This window comes from Schistocerca gregaria, chromosome 2 (assembly GCF_023897955.1).
Source record: "Schistocerca gregaria isolate iqSchGreg1 chromosome 2, iqSchGreg1.2, whole genome shotgun sequence".
NCBI classification, from domain to species: domain Eukaryota; kingdom Metazoa; phylum Arthropoda; class Insecta; order Orthoptera; family Acrididae; genus Schistocerca; species Schistocerca gregaria.
In genome coordinates, this window is record NC_064921.1 from 79,142,253 (window position 1) to 79,163,165 (window position 20,913).

The window sequence follows — 20,913 nt, forward strand, 5'->3', positions numbered from 1 at the left end:
ACTTGATAATAATGTCGGTCATTATCGTGTCGTCTCATCCCTACTGTCACTCCTGAGCGTGTGTGTGGCTTAGCACCCCTACAAAATATTTGTACAAATAATGGTTCTTCCATATACAAAATTTGTTTGTAATTGCTCCTAGATGTTCCTGAGATAAGTTTCTTGTCATCCCTTTTCTGTCCTCAGCCCTGTGGGAGGTAGGTGGTTCTTAGCTCAACAGAAATCTTCCCGGGATAGCGCTCGACTGCTCAGCAAAGTTTCATTGCAATCGGATGAATGGTATATGAGCGCTTAGAAGACGAACAAATAATCATAAATTTTCATATATTAGACTAGCCTAGCTCCTGCCACTTCGCTCGCGTAGACTGTATGGCGTGCAGAGATTTTTGTTTTTCTTTGTTTTTGTTCAATTGAATTTTCATCTTGGTCACAAACTGGACACCTTATAAACTTTTCACAATAGTTAAGGCCATTTAAGCGTGGTGTTTTCCGGATGTACTTCTGTCTAAAAGGCGTTTCTGGTAGCTTCAGTCCAAAGTTTTTGTTAATCATGCCTTTCGCGTTCTGTGGAGAAATTTCCATAGCAACTTTCCTCCTGTAACAAATCTTTCTTTATATCTAACCGAGAAGTGAAATACCAATATTCATAAATTTAGTTTTAAATTTAATTTAATGTAAAGAAGTATTTTTTAAAAAAAATTCATCCCTTATTGCACTCCCTGAGAGGTTGAATTTCCAGAAACACGTATTTTTTTAAATTTCTAATCGAAAGATCAAATACGAGTTGCCATAGACGTAGCCTTAAAAATCCTTTAGTAGTTCTTTAGCAACTATTTTTTTTTTTCAAAAAATTTTCACCCACTACTTAACCCGTTAGTGGTTGAAATTCCAAAAATGCTGAAACACATATTTTTTTTATTTTCTGGCTGGGAAACCAAATACTTGTTTTCGTAGTTCTTGCTTCAAAATTCTGTTAATAGCGACATACTTTCCAAAAGCATTTCATGACCTATTTCACTCCCTTAGGAGTGGAATTCCCGACAACCTCTTCTTAAACGATGCCTACAGCATACAATCTACACCCTCTCCAAAATTCAAGTTTCTATCGTTAGCGGCTTGGGCTAGACAGCGGGATGAGTCAGTGAATCAGTCTGACCCTATTTCACCCCCTTAGGCTTGAATCTACAAAAACAGTGAAACACGCATTTTTTCATCTGTAACCGAGAAGTCAAACACCGGTTTTCAAAGATTTATGTTTAATAAAAATACTTTCGCTACCAAATATTATCATAAAACGAGTCAACTCCTACTTCCCCTCCTTACGGGTTGAATTTCTGAAAACAGTGACATGCGTGTGTTTCATTTCTAATAGAGAAGGCAAATACAAATTTTCATACATTTAGCATAAATGTTTTCATCCCATGTTTCAACCCCATAGGTGTTCAATTTCCGAGAACACTGACACACATATTTCTTTAATTTTTAACAGAGAAGTCAAATATCAATGTTCCTAAATGTGTGTGTGTGTGTGTGTGTGTGTGTGTGTGTGTGCGTGTGTGTGTATTGAACCAGAGACCTAGAAACGACGCAGTGGCTTCGTACCGCCGTAGCCCTCAGTGGTTAACAACAGGCCACAGGAGTCCACCACCCACCGCACCGCCGCCCCACACCGAACCCAGTGTTATTGTGTGGTTCGGCTCACAGTGGACCGCCCCCCTCCCCCGGGAACGTCTTACACCAGACGAGTGTAACCCCCAATGTTTGCGAGGTAGAGTAATTATGGTGTACGCGTACGTGGAGAAAGTGTTTGGGCAGCAATCGCCGACATAGTGTAACTGAGGCGGAATGAGGGGAACCAGCCCGCATTCGCCGAGGCAGATGGAAAACTGCCTTAAAAACTGTAAGTAGGCTGTTTAGGTTTTTATGTTAGTAACGTCACCTAGCGCTCTGTATGAAAATCACTGGCTGTGGTGTGTGCAGCCTGTGGCTGGTTAGCATTGTTGGAATATTCGCTATTGTAGTGTTGGGCTGTTAACAGCACGTAGCGTTGCGCAGTTGGAGGTTAGCCGCCAAAAGTGGTGGATGTGTGGAGAGAGATGGCGGAGTTTTGAGAGCGGACGATCTGGACGTGAGTCCGCCAGAAAGAGTGAATTTGTAATATTGGATATCATGAACTGATAACTTTGGGACATTATTAAGGTAAATACATTGTTTGTTCTCTATCAAAATCTTTCATTTGCTAAGAATGCCTATCAGTAGTTAGTACCTTCAGTGGTTAGAATCTTTTATTTAGCTGTCAGAATTGGCGCTCGCTGTATTGCAGTAGTTCGAGTAACGAAGATTTCTGTGAGGTAAGTGATTCATGAAAGGTATAGGTTATTGTCAGTCAGGGCCATTCTTTTGTAGGCTTTGTTGAAAGTCAGATTGCGTTGCGCTAAAAATATTGTGTGTCAGTTTAGTGTTGATCAGGATAACTAAAGAGCGAAATGTCTGAGTACGTTCAGTTTTGACCAGCTGTTTGAAAATCAAATAACGTAAGAGGTTCATCAGCACAGTAATCCATAAATTTTTCCGAGGGGACGTTACAAAACCATCCACAGGCTGCCCGCCACACCGGACCTCGACACTAATCCGCCAGGCGGATTCGTGCCGGGGAGCAGGGGACAGAAAAAAAACTTTCACTCACTATTTCACCCCCAAAAGTGCTGAAACACACATTTCTTTATTTCCAACCGCGAAACCAAATACCAGTCTTCGTAGGTCTAGCTTCAAAATTGCCTCAACAGGGACATTTTTTGTAAAACTCACCATCCTCTATTTCACCCCCTTACGGTCGGAATTTCGAAAAATTCCTTTCTAAACGAGGCTCACAATGTAAGATGCACACGTTCTCCAAATTGGGCTCGACGATGATGAGTTAGTCAGTCAGTTAGTCAGTCAGTTATTCAGGACATTGCGTTTTATATAGATATATTGATGCAGGCAGTGAAGCTTTCGGAGGTCGGTTCGAGAACTTTTTTCCACATCAACGACATAATTTGTGTGCCTCCAGGCTCCTCCCCACCCCATCCCCTTTGTCCTGCCACCGCAGACATAAGTTGCCTTCCTTGAGCTTTACTCATTTCACTAATGTCGTAATTATAATTATCCCCATCTGTACCTAAAGGTAGCCTTCACAATTTTGAGGACTTGGAATGTGTTCGATTACTGGTGACCAACTTGCACGTACCTTAAATGGCGTCACTTGAAAATATTTGCATGAAACGGTGGGCCACACTAGATTTATTGTTAGTTTAACCATAAAAATTACACTACTGGAAATTGAAATAAGAACACCGTGAATTCATTGTCCCAGGAAGGGGAAACTTTATTGACACATTCCTGGGGTCAGATACATCACATGATCACACTGACCGAACCACAGGCACATAGACACAGGCAACAGAGCATGCACAATGTCGGCACTAGTACAGTGTATATCCACCTTTCGCAGCAATGCAGGCTGCTATTCTCCCATGGAGATGATCGTAGAGATGCTGGATGTAGTCCTGTGGAACGGCTTGCCATGCCATTTCCACCTGGCGCCTCAGTTGGACCAGCGTTCGTGCTGGACGTGCAGACCGCGTGAGACGACGCTTCATCCAGTCCCAAACATGCTCAATGGGGGACAGATCCGGAGATCTTGCTGGCCAGGATAGTTGACTTACACCTTCTAGAGCACGTTGGATGGCACGGGATACATGCGAACGTGCGTTTTCCTGTTGGAACAGCAAGTTCCCTCGCCGGTCTAGGAATGGTAGAACGCTGGGTTCGATGACGGTTTGGATGTACCGTGCACTATTCAGTGTCCCTCGACGATCACCAGAGGTGTACGGCCAGTGTAGGAGATTGCTCCCCACACCATGATGCCGGGTGTTGGCCCCGTGTGCCTCGGTCGTATGCAGTCCTGATTGTGACGCTCACCTGCACGGCGCCAAACACGCATACGACCATCATTGGCACCAAGGCAGAAGCGACTCTCATCGCTGAAGACGACACGTCTCCATTCGTCCCTCCATTCACGCCTGTCGCGACACCACTGGAGGCGGGCTGCACGATGTTGGGGCGTGAGCGGAAGACGGCCTAACGGTGTGCGGGACCGTAGCTCAGCTTCATGGAGACGGTTGCGAATGGTCCTCGCCGATACCCCAGGAGCAACAGTGTCCGTAATTTGCTGGGAAGTGGCGGTGCGGTCCCCTACGGCACTGCGTAGGATCCTACGGTCTTGGCGTGCATCCGTGCGTCGCTGCGGTCCAGTCCCAGGTCGACGGGCACGTGCACCTTCCGCCGACCACTGGCGACAACATCGATGTACTGTGGAGACCTCACGCCCCACGTGTTGAGCAATTCGGCGGTACGTCCACCCGGCCTCCCGCATGCCCACTATACGCCCTCGCTCAAAGTCCGTCAACTGCACATACGGTTCACGTCCACGCTGTCGCGGCATGCTACCAGTGTTAAAGACTGCGATGGAGCTCCGTATGCCACGGCAAATTGGTTGACACTGACGGCGGCGGTGCACAAATGCTGCGCAGCTAGCGCCATTCGACGGCCAACACCGCGGTTCCTGGTGTGTCCGCTGTGCCGTGCGTGTGATCATTGCTTGTACAGCCCTCTCACAGTGTCCAGAGCAATTATGGTGGGTCTGACACACCGGTGTCAATGTGTTCTTTTTTCCATTTCAAGGAGTGTATAATAAAAATTTTGCTATTGTATACAGGGTAATTCTGTGATGATTTTATAACATTTCTGGGATGATGGAGAAGTGTAAGTGCATCAATTTGAAGTAAGGAACCATACTCCGAAAACGACAGTGTCGGAAGTTTAGCCAAGTGCTGCATTAGGCTTGCACAATGCTGAACTCCCGAACGCTGATGTTGAAGTACAGACTTCCCGGTAAATACTCTCCAATACACTCAGATAATTTTCCCCTGCTGAGGGTCTAGTAATAAAGAAGTACACAAGTAACGCAAGCTGGTATATTTACAATAGTTGTTCAACATGACTTCCTCCAGCGTCAATGCACTCATGGCATGGTCCCAGAATGTTCTGTCGTACCCATTATAATATCACCAGTGTCATTATAACACTGTCGCAGGCAGTGAGAATTCTTTCCAGAAGGTCCTCTTCAGATTCGACTGGCTTCTTGTTCACAAGATTTTTCACACGGACCCTCAATAAGAACTCAAGTGAGATTAGAACAGGTGAATGTGCTGGCTACGAAACCGAATCTCCTCTGACTATCCACTTTTCAGGGAATGTTTATCCAGGCGTTCACGAAGCCTAAGTCCAAAGTGAGGTGATCTTCGATTGTGTTGAAACTTAGCATGATGGGTTTGCCCACTGCACAACTCTACTGTCAGAGGTATCAAAACGATTTTCGCTTATAACTTTCGACTTTGACATTTCCTTACATCGAATTGATACGTTTAGTATCCTCCATCATCCCTGAAAGTTTGTAATACAATCATGGAAGAATTATGTTCGCTCGATGGATCGTAGTTAACAGGGGAAACTGATGTAGGTGAAGCTATGGGACGGTCCGCAAAGGAGGCGTTTCCGAGGTTATTACTAATGTGTGATTATCCTCTTAGGTCAGGCAATGACTGGCGTAGAGAGACGCCTTTATCAACGTGTATTCACTACTTATAAGTTATTTGAATTTTGATTTGTGGACCATTCCGTTAAATTTGTTTACCTGGAATGGTCTGGAGAGTCTCACTTGTTGGCTGAGGTTCTCAGATAGTTAACTGATCGTTACGGTATTGAATGTCAAAGAGATGTACATCACAAGTGGTGGGAAGAAAATAAACGTAGTGCAACCACAACAGTGTAACACTTTGAATCGCAGCACCTTGAGAAGACAGTAAAAACACCAAATATTGTAATAAAAAATTGAATTATCGAACTGGTTGGTCTCCTGGATATATATTTTCTGATGATGAATAACCACTTTATGCGATGTATCAGTGTCTCAATACGTCCAGATGTTCTAGTTATCAACATATTGCCTAAGTTTGCATGCAACACATTAATTAATCAGTGAATTTTTTACAATGATCTTTCAGAAGTTATTGCACAAACCCTAGCGTTGTAACAAACTGAATTTTAGTTTGTTAGGTGGCCACTTTTCTCTGAAACTCACACAACATATGTCAATTGCAATCAAGATTCAATACCTTCGGCGACTGTCTTTTTTATTGCCTTCTTTCCACTTCTCTTTTTGTTATGGTGAAGAGAGTGCACAGTTGGGAGCCTACGAGCTGGCTAGTAAACGATAACATTCCTATTAAGAGGAGATGGCTTCCATATAACAGTTCAAAGTTGAGGCGAGATCCTAGCCTCAAGTAAACAGAACAGTATTCGTGTCTGTCGAAAAAAAGTGAAGCATTATTTGTAAAAGACTTTTAGCAAGATAAGTAATCTCTAGCCAGGTGTCACTTCCCAGGGGCTGGCGTGTCGATCTTTTTTAGCTCAAGAGCGACATTACAAAATAAAGTTCGGTTTGAAATTTCAGTATCCAGCGTTCTGGTTAATTCTTAGTGTTATTTTCCATAGAGTGTGCAGGTTTTCGTCCGTGCATGAGTACAGGCGTCTCACCCCACCCCAGAGCATTATTGGTTGGAAACAGCAAAAGTTACAAAGAGTAGGAGATTGTTTAACATCTTTAATTATGTATTAAAGGATGGAACTTGCAATGTGTGCCACCATTGGCCAGCGAGATCCCTGCTCTGACAGAAACGGCGAAATTACAGAGAGTCCAGAAACAGAACACTAGCTGCTTGGAGAATAATGACTTCATGTTAGAAGTTTGAAACACACAGACCTCGTTGGCGGACAACTGGTGAGGCGATCCTTGTGGCCGTGCACAAATGTTTCCAGTTGAGTGCCGAGTAGAGCGAGATACCTGAATTCATGGTCTCCAGCCGGCGCCGCCACTGCCTTCTGCAATTACGCTACGAGTTGATAAGAGGGCCATCGGTGCGAACGCCAATCCGTAGAGACGCGATATATCCAATAGCCAGTTATCACGTTTTAATACTTCGAAGCCACGTAGTTTGCTTGGAGAGAAGTTGTCAAGGACATTAGGTATTTCATCGCGACACAATTTGTGTGTTGTATCTTCAATGTGAAATTGCGAGGATTACAGTAAACAGTGGTACATCGGAAACAAGCTGCTTGACTGCCAAGGAAATTCCCATACGGAGACCCTAGACGAATTACACGCTTGGGGAGGTCGGCTGGAAGCACTTTATGTGTTGCGTCGTCAATGTTACGCTGCGAGGGTTACAGTAAACTTTCAGTGGTGCATCGGAAACAAGCACCTTGCCTCAGAGGAGAAGTTTCATACAGTGACCACTGCGAAAGTAGTCGCTTGAAGAGAAGTCGGGTGGCCTGTGCCAAGATTAGAGTCCATCATGAGAACCCTTTATCCAAGCAGTAAACGTTCAACTGTATGTCTCAGTGGGTATATCATGTGTTTTGCTTTTCGATAATAGATCTGACTGTTATAGTGACCACTTCTTTGTTTTATAGACTGCATCATCGCTACTCTCACTAACATGTCTATGTGTGTGGTGCGGTATCCATATCGGCATGCTTGACTGGGCCACCTCTTTTAATTATAATTCCGTAAGATTTTCCATTGTGTAACATTATTATCTCCTTTAATTAATTTTTTTGATCGTATAGAGTGTTTCCCTACTTGTCACCAGACGTCGGATTTCAGCATTACAGGGATGTGCAAAACAGCACAACAGACACTCCGCAAGCCCCTTTGCAGCTTTTCTTATTACCTGGTCGAATCAAGCTATGACTTGACCTGTTCTTCACCAATACTCTCCGAAGAATCCTAGTGTGCTTTCATTGTATGATAAGATTTTTTATACTGTGAGATGCTACGTAGGAATGTCTTTGTATGCTGATTAATTAATTCATTTTCCTGTATTCATTGAGTTCTTTCATTTTATTGAAACTGATTATGTAATCCACATAGTGTTCAGTTACAACTGTTAAGCCTTTCTTTTAACTGGTACATTTATTACTTTCTATGTGTAATGGCTGTTGCAGTTGTCTCATCAAGTACTGTTTTTATTTTACTTGGTTCATTTATTTACAAATGGTTCAAATGGCTCTGAGCACTATGCGACTTAACTTCTGAGGTCATCAGTCGCCTAGAACTTAGAACTACTTAAACCTAACTAACCTAAGCACATCACACACATCCATGCCCGAGGCAGGATTCGAACCTGCGACCGGAGCGGTCGCTCGGCTGCAGACTGCAGCGCCCAGAACCGCACGGTCACTCCGGTCGGCTTTTTATTTACAGCAAACTGTTACATAGGTACAGTTTTGAGTATAGTGTTAATGTTTTTCCTGTTTGCACATTTTATATTTGTATATTGTTTAACTTTTTACTTTTTAAAATGCAGTACCACCTTACTCTCAGAGATGGAATTTGCTGTATGTTCCCTCACACTTCATCATTTTCCTGTATTTCTGTTAATCTTACTGATATTGCTTAAGTACCTCATATATCCTGTAGTAACCTTGATAATTCCTTCTTATTTGAGGGTTAGTGTACCACTCTGCATGTTTTATACCTCCTGATGTAGCCTTATCAAGTACTATTTTTTTACTATTTTATTGCTTTTGCTTATTAATATAAACTTATGTAGGCGTGCTGTTCCAGTTTTGTGTTAAAGTTTTTCCTGTCTACTCTGTTTACATTTATTTACCGTTCAACTTTTTACTTTTTACACTTCATTGCCACCACACTGTCAAAGATGTTATTTACTCAACTTTCCTGCTTCAATCTAAATTTCTAACTTGTTTTTCAGTATCGTATAGAAACATTGCAATTGCTTTGGCAACAATAGTTAGTAAATGCCTGAAGATGGCCCTGTAAGCCGAAAACCGGTTAACGCAATAACAGTAATACTGTAGAACAAAAGCAAACTAGCGCTTTTCATTAACTAATTAATTATTTCATTGTTTGTTAAAGAAGATCTTTGTATCAAGGTTTTGTGCTTTCTCTTACAGTGTGCCCTGCATATAATGCTGTCGAGTTCAGTTGACCCTTCAGAGTGCTTCTCCAAGGGGACCAACAACTCAAGTGTACCAATGTAAGTACCTGCTAGCGGCTTCTGCCGTCATTTACCTGCAGCTACGTGTTTCCTAGGTGAATATCTCTAGTGTACCATGCATTAAGGTATCAAATGAACCTACTGGTTCCAGAGACGTTCTCAAGTCTCAAACATCTATGGTATATATGCAGATTGAAGCGAGGAATGAAAATCTGTACGAAGGCCGGGATTCGAACCTAGGGCTCCTACTCATTAGGCTGGATGCGTTAACCACGATACCACCCTGACACAGTGGCTTTGGGCAACTCCTTTCTCAATCCAGATTCCCATTCATGTCTCAGCTCACAAGAGCCTCTCCATTTGTATTGGAACAGCACCTCAGCATCGAACGAAACAGGGGAATCTGCCTGAAATCCGGGCCGAGGTAGTGGCTTTGGGCAACTCCTTTTTCAATCCAGATTCCCATTCATGTCTCAGCTTACACGAGCCTCTCCATTTGTATTGGAACAGCACCTCAGCATCGAACGAAACAGGGGAATCTGCCTGAAATCCGGGCTGAAGCGCTTTTAATCAAATGAAACTATGGTTCCAGACAGTTTAGGGGGAATACCAGTGGTTTAAGGCGAGAATGAGAATTTGGATTGAGGAGAGAGGCGTGCTAGGGTAGACCAAGCGGTTGTACGAAGCCACTGTGCCAGGGTGGGTAGTGGTTAGCTCATTGCCTAGAGTGCAGGAGATCTCGGTTCGAATCCCAGCCTTAGTACAAATTTTCATCCGTCGCTTCAGTTTGCATATACATTTATACAGCTTTAAGGGTTCTTCAAGTTATATTTGTGAAAGGATTGTTAGTTGTAGATTAGAACAATTGCACCTGAACGATTCCTGCCAGGGCGATACGTGGACCGTGTAGTGCATTCCAGTTTATCCATTCACAAACGTTTATTGGACTACAAGAAGTAGTTTTTTGTGATATATTTGGCATCATTATTCGACCGTCCACTGATTCGAGTTTTCAAGCTTTCAGTAACATTCCCGTAAATGAGATTAGCCAGTGAAATATATTCTGCCTTTTTTGTGAACACATTTGACAACACTTGTTAGTTCCACTTGATTTCCCTCACAGATCAACAAGCGTTTTATATGGTCAACCTTTCACAGTCGTACTATGGTTACCCATAAGCCCAAGTCCGTCACCTACTTTACTATCTTAGCCAATATACACGGTCCATATCGTATCGCTAAGCATTTTTATATCGGTGTAAAGTAAATTATCGTACAATCAGCATAACAGCTCTTACATCCAAGTTGCTGAAAGAAAATTGAGTATCTGTTCGATAAAGATCAGTTTGCCGTTAGGAAAGGTAAAGGCACGAGAGAAGCAGTTCCAATGTAACGGCTGATAATGGAAACTAGACTGAAGAAAAAACGAGATATGTTCATTGGGTTTGTTGACCTAGACAAAGCGTTTGATAATGCAAGATATTTGCTTATGAGAAAAACAAGGGTAAGCTATAGGGAAAGAGGGTGATACAATACGTACAAGAACCAACAGGGAACAATAGGAGTGGAAGACCAAGATCGAAGTGCTCGGATTAAAAAGTATGTAAGACAGGGATGTAGTCTTTCACCCTTACTGATCAGTCTATACATCGAAGAAGCGATAACAGAAATAAACGACAGCTTCAAGAGTGGGTTTAAAATTCAAGGCGAAAGGAGATCAATGACGAGATTCGTTAGTGACGTTGCTACTCTCAGTGAATGTGAAGAAGAATTACAGGATCAGCTGAGTGGTGTGGACGGTCTAATGAGTACAGAATATGGACAGAGTAAATCGAAGAAAGACGAAAGTAATGATGTGAGCCTGTGGGTGCTATTCTGTCATTCTGCGCAAAGGATTAATCTGAGATGTGCCTTTTACCCTGTGGCACCTGCAAGATGCAATTTCTACCTCCACACTACTACAGAAGTCAGACAGATGCTCCTAACGTTCTAAAGAGAAATGCCTGAAAAACTTTCAGCAACAAATATCTTCTGGAGTCGTCCGCTGTAAGGAAATGACACAAAAATTCACAAAATTTCTTACGTAATTAGTGGGATACTTGGGTACTGGAGTAGTGCTAGTTAGTGTAAGAAAAACATGAAACTAACGAAAATTATTATTTTTTGCAAAAATTCTGAGAAATCACAATGGGACTTTTAGTCACGAACTGAACAAGTTATTTCCGGGTTCTTTTCGGAATGTGAAGTTACCTCTTAAGGATACGATTCGCTAATGAAATTTCTATACAAAGTTTAAGATTGTTATTGAGTTGGCAGAATGACTGAGGGGCGCGCCTACTCAACTTGAATAATTATCTGTTAGAATGTTGATAGGTACGGTTGAGGCTGTCGCGTGTGAAATGAAGTGAAGTTTACTGTTCTGGAGGAAATATGGGGCTCGCATGAGCTGTAGCGCACAATACCATAAGCTACGATGACTGCTGTCTGCGCCGCTCACTGCTGACAAATAAAAAACAACTCTCGTTCTATCTGGATTGACCTTCGCCAATCAAACTCTCCCTCTGCCTTGATGAAGTCAAGGACCCCTATTCGCCCCTAGTCTAACTATTGGCGTGGTACACAGGTTAGATAATCAATCCACCGCGACGCCACTCAAAAATTCGCTCGCAGGCGTTTAACTATAACTCTGTCCGTCCACACCCCACAATAAGTGTGTCGACCAAAACAGTGAACAACACTTAATCGCAAGGACTCAGTATAGAGTCTCACTCTGATTCGCTCTCGACAGAGGTGCTCTCCCAGTGAAGTACTGAGGAGAGACTTGTTCCTCACTCTTTGAGTACACGTACGAGCGCACACGCTCTTACTACGTGTTCTCGCTCCAAGAGCGACAACGGAACGGCCTCTCTCCACGACAGACATGAAGGGGTATATCTTTTGGTCTCTTCCATTACTCCTTCAGCTCAAGGCGTCAGGAATATCGTCTGCCAATCAGCATTGCTCTTCTAAAATGGGAGAATGACGTTTCATTTAAGGCGACCAATCAGGAAATCTGTAGCATTGGCGTTTGGCGTTTGCTGTCTCCCTGTTTAAATCTCTGAAACTGTGTGCTATGTTTGTAAAAAATGCATAGGCTGGGCGCTCCCACACAATGTAACGGAATTTGCTTTTAAGCCGAACACGGGGTCATTCTCCCTTTGCCGGCTGGAGTGGCCGAGCGGTTCTAGGCGCTACAGTCTGGAGCCGCGCAACCGCTACGGTCTCAGGTTCGAACCCTGCCTCGGGCTAGATGTGTGTGATGTCCTTAGGTTAGTTAGGTTTAAGTAGTTCCAAGTTCTAGGGGACTGATGACCTCAGCAGTTAAGTCCCATAGTGCTCAGAGCTATTTGAACCATTCTCCCTTTCATTTGGGCAAACGGTGTCTGCTCTACGGGCAGTCGCCGGCCGACGTAGATAGGTTGACTTGCCCTCTGAACGGACCGGCCTTCTGGCGTGCGGTGTTTGCGTCTCCCAAACTAAAAGCTTTTGTGACCGTCGTGTCTTTATTTGTGTGTGTGTACGCCAGCCTTGAGTATTTCAACCTCGGTGTGCACTTGCGATTTACTTGTTATTTGCATATTGTTTACACGAATTCATAAAACATTGACTTGATCTTATCGACTTTGGGTTCGAATGAAGCGTCTTGATGTGCGGAATATGATTGTGAGGGCGGAATACGTAAGCAATGAGAAGTAGCAGAAATGAGAACAGCGAGAAACAGAATCAAATTTGATGATCACAAAGTAAATGAAGTTAAGGAATTCTGCTACCTAGGCAGCAAAATAAACCATTTCGGATGAATCAAGGAGGATATAGAAAGCAGACCAGCACAGGCAAAAAGAGCATTCCTGACCAACAGAAGTCTACTAGTATCAAACGTAGGCCACCAGTTGAGGATAAAATTTCTGAGAATGTACGTTTGGAGTACAGCATTGTATGGCAGTGAGACACTGACTTTGTGAAAACCAGAAGAAAATCGAAGCATTTGAGATGTGATGCTGCAGAACTACAATGAAAATTAGGTCGACTGATAAGGTAAGGAATGGGGAGATTCTTTACAGAATCGGCGAGTAAAGGAATATGTGGGAAACACAGAGAAGAAGGGACAGGGTGATAGGTCGCCTGCTAAGATATCAGGGAATAATTTGCATGGCCCTAACTATAAACGATAAAAACTATAGAGGAAGATACAGAATGGAATACTTCCGGCAAATAATTGAGGACGTAGGTTGCAAGTGTTACTCTGAGATGGAAAGGTTGGCCCAGGAGAGGAATTCATGGCGGGCTGCATCAAATCAGTCAGAAATCCGAGGATAAAAAAAAAACAACGATAGAAACACAAAAGAGTGCACTAACTCTGCGATCTGGCTCACAGGGGTGTGCGTCATCGACCGACCGCCGTGTCATCCTCTGTCAAACGGCGTCATTCGGACAGGCACAGGAAGATCAGGGAGCTCACCAGGCTGTTGTTCAATCCCGCGTCGGGCCATCCTGATTTAGGTTTTCCGTGATTTCCCTAAATCACTCCAGGCAAATGCCGGGATGGTTCCTCTGAAAGGGCACGGCCGACTTCCTTCCCCATCCTTCCCTAATCCGATGAGACCGATGATCACGCAGTCTGGTCTCCTTCCCCGAACAACCAAACCAAACCAAACTGACCTTTGAAGACGTTACTTCTTATTCAAGTAGCTCCTCATTTGCTTGCGCGAGGCCGACTGAACCCAGTTCCAATCTTCCCAACAATGAAATATCCCTGGCGGTACCGGTAATTGATCCCGGGACTTGCACATGACAGCCAGACGCGCTGACTACTCAGCTAGGGATGCGTACATTATATCGATGTATTTGTATTAAATGACTAACTCCATTTATTAATCCTGAAGTTTATCAAACAATTATTTTCAATAAAAAGCAGCCCAGATTGCAACATTTTTTTAACTTTTCGTTTTGGTTACAGTTTTTGGTTTATTAGACCAAGGTACCAGCTGACGTCATCTGGAGTCCTGGCCTATGAGAATGGTCTTACAGACGAACAACAGCAATCAGAATTAAAAATAAAAAAAAACATTGCGTTCTTGGTTGCTTTCTATTAAAATTTCAAGCACAGCCGCTGTGTTCAGTAATGATGTCAAAAATTGTTATCAAAAAATGTTGAAATCTCGCAAATTCTTGCCTTCCTGCCATTGGCGGAATAGTTTCTTTGTCAGATAAAAGATAAGGTGTGCGTTTTCACAAACTACTGTATAATGACTCCACAGACGTCGTGCCATTATGAGGTTAACATCTCTTCGTTCGAATTTCTTATCTACTCTTCTGAGAGTAAGCCGAAATCATTTTTATAGAATTTATTAGGTTCTCTTCTTTTCTAATGTTTTTCTCGTTGTCAGCTAAATACATGAGGAGAACTGATGTCAGTTTCAAATAGTCCAATAAAACTTTGAGTTCATTATGCGGTTAAGGCACCAGTTCGTTTCTTTCTGTTTAATACATTTTACTAATTTCTTCGCAGATTTTATTTTTGTTACATTCACTTGGTTCGAAAGAAGTGGAGTCGAGACCTCGATCCGCCCTTCCAGATTTGGTTTTCCCATGTTTTTAGTTTTTTCCTAAACGACTTTAGAGCGAAGTCTGGTTAATTTCTTTGACGAGACCACGACGTATTTCCATCATCATCTTTGTCGATAAGTGATTGTTCTACAGCGGTCTCTCGCGTCCTAGAATGAATTTATTGACTCGCCCACAACTCAGAAAGTTAGTTAACAAACGTTACGTTGTATAAAATTTGTCCAAAACGTTGCCACTTCGAGTGTATTCTTACGGTAATACTCATAAGTAAAGTATATTTTTCTGTCCGCTAATCCAATCTATGAAGGGACAAAGATTGTTTCCAGGCGTCTGCAACACTATTTAAACGTCAAAATTTATGTGAATTAGTTCGCATATGTAAGAGATAACGGCTCTGTTCAACAGTGTGCTAATGGGTAACATTGAAGACATTTAGTAAATGCGTCAAATTGTCTCAACAACAGATAATAGATTGGGCGCTGGCTGCATTTTCGTAACGTCGGATGCAATAACCTCAAGCTGTTACGTCATAGTATAGCAGCTGACTCAAAAAACCGGTTACGTCGTGTTTTCAACACATACGTTTTCTTCATGCAGCAAAATGAAGAAACATTAATTAGACAAAAATTCGAATTTACTTGTAAGCAAATTTGCATCGCTTTCTACTTGATGAAAGCAAATTATGCTTGTAGCCAGCACGGTTTCTTATCCCTAACAGCATTCACTAAATTCAACAAACCATATAGTGTTTGTTTTCTTGGTACTTTTTAGGTTAGTGTTAAGACAACAGCTTTTCTACGGAATGTCATTCCATGGGAGTTAGGTAACACATAATGCCTTTTAATTCAACAACTTTTCTGGTTTTTAGTCTTATCTGATGATAAGAGGACCCTAATTGCAGTTGTTCAGTCTCCTGCGTATTTCACGAAACGTTTTCGAGTGGGGGTAGCGGTGAATGCGCTACATAATGATTTCCTTGCATGTGTATCTTGAGAGAATTTATCGCATGCCGATCTCTCTGGTTTGCGATAAGCGTCACAGTAGGTATCTGAAAAAACGATTAAACTTTCAGCTGAGGAAAGTATTCACGGCATAAAGAAGTAACAAAGTCTTCACACTATACATTTCTCTTGTCGCGTCCCTCTGTTAACTACTCCGTTTGAGAGAGTCTTGACATTATGGATCAATGAAAGTAATCGGACTCAGGACCGATATAAGACCAAATCGATGAGGTGCTAAAGTATATGTTTTGTATACAAGGCCGATCACAATTTATAGTGGAAACTGACACAGGTAGAAGTACATGATAACAGAAGCAAAACTGTTACAGCAAACATTGGTCCTCTATTGAGATAATTTCCGATGGTTGGTTACGAACTGCCACTGGTTTCAGTACAAATATTATCCTAGATGCTATAACTGTATCTGAAGCTTAAACTTTGCGATTAAGTCTCTACTTAACAACGCTCAATTTTCCCACATGATGAACTGCTGATCTTATCGCTCGTTCTTTTTGCTGGAAATTCTCCAGAAAGCAACTTTTTCTTGTGTTTCAAAAGTTTACTAACAAACGAGGGTGGTTTGAAAAGTTCTCGGAACGGAATAAAAGTACGTACATCACTGAAACTTTTTTTATTTTTCAATGTAATCTTCTTGTAGATTAATGAACTTGGTCCAACGACGTTCCATTGCCTTGATCCCATCACGAAAATGAGTTTCCTCCAGGCCTACGGAACAGTAGTCAACTCCGGCTATCAATTCTTCGTTTGAAGTGAATCTTCGCTAACCAAGAAAAATTTTCAGTTTTGAGAAGAAATGCAAGTCTGACGGAGCCGTAAAAGGTGAATAAGGCGGGTGTGGCAACAATTCATATCTTAGTTAATGTAATTTTGCCATGGCGACGGCACATGTTTTTAGAGTTGCGGCACCCATCTTGAAGATAATTTTTTCATTTCTAATTCTTCAGTTAAAATGTGATATCCCCTTTCAGATGACATCTTGCAAGCGTGAGCAATTTCACACACTTTCAATCGGCGATCCTCCATGACCATTTTGTGCACTTTTTCAATGATTTCTATAGCAGTGACACAGATTGGCCGACCAATGCGCGGATCATCATCTAAGTTCTTCCGACGAAATTTAAATTCATTTGCCCACTTGTCAACAGTTGAATATGAAGGAACCGAGTGAATTCTGTAAATCGGCATGAATGTCTACATCTACATCTGCATCCATACTCCGCAAGCCACCTGACGGTGTGTGGCGGAGGGTACCCTGGGTACCTCTATCGGTTCTCCCTTCTATTCCAGTCTCGTATTGTTCGTGGAAAGAAGGATTGTCGGTATGCTTCTGTGTGGGCTCTAATCTCTCTGATTTTATCCTCATGGTCTCTTCGCGAGATATACGTAGGAGGGAGCAATATACTGCTTGACTCTTCGGTGAAGGTATGTTTTCGAAACTTTGCTTTCATAAATTTCTTTACGAAGTACTTAATCTATGCTCGAATCTTGATTTTTTCCATCTTCGCAAACCACTACGCGGGAACAACAACAGAGCCACGTCACCGCCACAGCTCTCTTCCAAGCGCACTGACGTGACACATGATTACAGGCAACAGTCCAATGAATATCACGTGAACAACTCGTTGCGCTAGCGTTGACCTCTCGTGGTAATTCAGAGAACTTTTTAAACCACCCTCATACTTCCCAATGCTTTTGTAAGCATTTTGAAAGGTTACTGTCAACAATCGTTAAGTAATATGTAAAATGCATATTTGAACCATCAGCTGTTTTTATTCATACCCAAACGTCTGCCGGGTTCGGTCTTCGACTATATGACACAAGATTTTAAAAGCAAAGTCCTTTGTCGTATATTTGCATTCATGGCATTCACTACACATTTTAAGTAATGACTAATGCAATATGATGGTTTAAACCATTTTAACCCTTCATCCGTGAAGTTGGTCGAATACCGAGACCGTTAGATGTTTGGGTGTAAAATGAAAACAGCTTTGTAATCTGCCTAATACTCTTGAATAGTTATACGTATGTAGCTAGTGGTAAAAGGAGATTTTCAAAACTCCGTACTTACCTTAAGTCAACACTTTCGCTAGAACGATTGTGTGGACTGGCTCAGCTTTAATTACTGAAAGCGATATCTTGAATTCAATAAATCCATATTCTATTTTGAAAGATTGTACTTAGTTGAAGACTATAAAAATATCCATATGATTATTTTATCAAGAGGAACTTTGTTGTTACATACAGTGAACAACTATAGGAATTGTACAGCTGGTCAGAAGCTGTATGAAAAGATTTTAAGGGTGTTGCAGTGGAGGTTGTACTGAGAAATTCAAGGTGTGCGGTAATGAACAGACATGTATGGGTCTGTGAGTTACCACTTGTTCAGATGCTCATTACCGGTTAAAACGTGCCGTTTTCGGAAGTGGTAAATTTAGACTGAGTTAGCAAAAGCTACGTTTATTCGGTATGAGGAAACCAAACGAAGATCAAGTTTGGCGACAAAGGCTCTGGCAGGTTGCTTGAATTTAAGGGCGCGACTACCGGATAGGCTATATTCAATGGTAAGTAACTCGGGAACGACGCAACGTATCGTTTTTTTTTTTCTTAACGATCATTTCTCAGTACAGCCTCCCCTGCAGGACCCTCACGAGCTTTTCAGTCTCATTCTGATAACTCTCTGTACATGACGTCATTAACAGAAAATTTCCGTTTCATATTGCACAACAAGTGCATAGTTAAAAGTTTTCACCATGTTTGTAAGTTTTCGTCTACATTCATGGCAAATTTTCTAAACATTAATTAACTACTGCTCATTTTTTCCTCACATGCAATACATAAATTATTCAAACAGCTCTGAGCACTATGGGTCTTAACATCTGAGGTCATCAGTCCCCTAGATTTACAACTACTTAAACCTAACTAACCTAAGGACATCACACACATCTATGCCCTAGGCAGGATTCGAACCTGCAATACGCAGCTTATGCAAATAAACAGTTTTGTTTCGCATGACAATATAAAATAAGATATTTTTTTATATGTCTGTTGTCGTATCCTGCCCACTCGTGTAATGTAGGGTGCCTACGAAGCTGTTTTCTCGGATAGCTAGACAACAGTTCAAGCAAATCTTATTAATGTAGTTTATTACAGAAAGTTAAATTGACAACACTTTGCGTATTTACAAAGAGATGCCGCAAGCAATGGCGACATGCAAATAACCAATGTCCTTTGGTATATACAATTTGCATGCAAGCGAATTATACAGTTCACAAGTCACGGCTAAAGCGTTGTGGCTGACGGCTCGTCCTCCGGTGCGGAGCCGCGCTTATATTCTCTTCTACATCTACATCTACATCTACATGACTACTCTGCAATTCACATTTAAGTGCTTGGCAGAGGGTTCATCGAACCACAATCATACTATCTCTCTACTATTCCACTCCCGAACAGCGAGCGGGAAAAACGAACACCTAAACCTTTCTGTTCGAGCTCTGATTTCTCTTATTTTATTTTGATGATCATTCCTACCTATGTAGGTTGGGCTCAACAAAATATTTTCGCATTCGGAAGAGAAAGTTGGTGACTGAAATTTCGTAAAAAGGTCTCGCCGCGACGAAAAACGTCTATGCTGTAATGACTTCCATCCCAACTCGTGTATCATATCTGCCACACTCTCTCCCCTATAACGCGATAATACAAAACGAGCTGCCCTTCTTTGCACCCTCTCGATGTCCTCCGTCAATCCCACCTGGTAAGGATCCCACACCGCGCAGCAATATTCTAACAGAGGACGAACGAGTGTAGTGTAAGCTGTCTCTTTAGTGGACTTGTTGCATCTTCTAAGTGTCCTGCCAATGAAACGCAACCTTTGGCTCGCCTTCCCGACAATATTATCTATGTGGTCCTTCCAACTGAAGTTGTTTGTAATTTTAACACCCAGGTACTTAGTTGAATTGACAGCCTTGAGAATTGTACTATTTATCGAGTAATCGAATTCCAACGGATTTCTTTTGGAACTCATGTGGATCATCTCACACTTTTCGTTATTTAGCGTCAACTGCCACCTGACACACCATACAGCAATCTTTTCTAAATCGCTTTGCAGCTGATACTGGTCTTCGGATGACCTTACTAGACGGTAAATTACAGCATCATCTGCGAACAACCTAAGAGAACTGCTCAGATTGTCACCCAGGTCATTTATATAGATCAGGAACAGTAGAGGTCCCAGGACGCTTCCCTGGGGAACACCTGATATCACTTCAGTTTTACTCGATGATTTGCCGTCTATTACTACGAACTGCGACCTTCCTGACAGGAAATCACGAATCCAGTCGCACAACTGAGACGATACCCCATAGCTCCGCAGCTTGATTAGAAGTCGCTTGTGAGGAACGGTGTCAAAAGCTTTCCGGAAATCTAGAAATACGGAATCAACTTGAGATCCCCTGTCGATAGCGGCCATTACTTCGTGCGAATAAAGAGCTAGCTGCGTTGCACAAGAGCGATGTTTTCTGAAGCCATGCTGATTACGTGTCAATAGATCGTTCCCTTCGAGGTGATTCATAATGTTTGAATACAGTATATGCTCCAAAACCCTACTGCAAACCGACGTCAATGATATAGGTCTGTAGTTAAATGGATTACTCCTACTACCCTTCTTGAACACTGGTGCGACCTGCGCAATTTTCCAATCTGTAGGTACAGATCTATCGGTGAGCGAGCGGTTGTATATGAGTGCTAAGTAGGGAGCTATAGTATCAGCGTAATCTGAAAGGAACCTAATCGGTATACAATCTGGACCTGAAGACTTGCCCGTATCAAGCGATTTGAGTTGCTTCGCAACCCCTAAGGTATCTACTTCTAAGAAACTCATGCTAGCAGATGTTCGTGTTTCAAATTCTGGAATATTCCATTCGTCTTTCCTGGTGAAGGAATTTCGGAAAACTGCGTTCAATAACTCCGCTTTAGCGGCGCAGTCGTCGATAACAGTACCATCGGCACTGCGCAGCGAAGGTATTGACTGCGTCTTGCCGCTTGTGTACTTTACATACGACCAGAATTTCTTCGGATTTTCTACCAAATTTCGAGACAATGTTTCGTTGTGGAACCTATTAAAGGCATCTCGCATCGAAGTACGTGCCAAATTTCGCGCGTCTGTA

General features: G+C 42.4%; 1 protein-coding gene across 1 annotated transcript in view; it reads left to right on the forward strand.

The window, feature by feature from the left end:
• Window positions 1-20,913, forward strand: part of LOC126336350 (uncharacterized) — a 474,839-nt gene that overhangs the window by 86,829 nt on the left and 367,097 nt on the right. Inside the window, exon 4 of the mRNA XM_049999936.1 lies at window positions 9,082-9,164. Coding sequence (XP_049855893.1) covers window positions 9,082-9,164 — 83 coding nt within the window. The remainder of the gene's footprint in view (window positions 1-9,081; window positions 9,165-20,913) is intronic.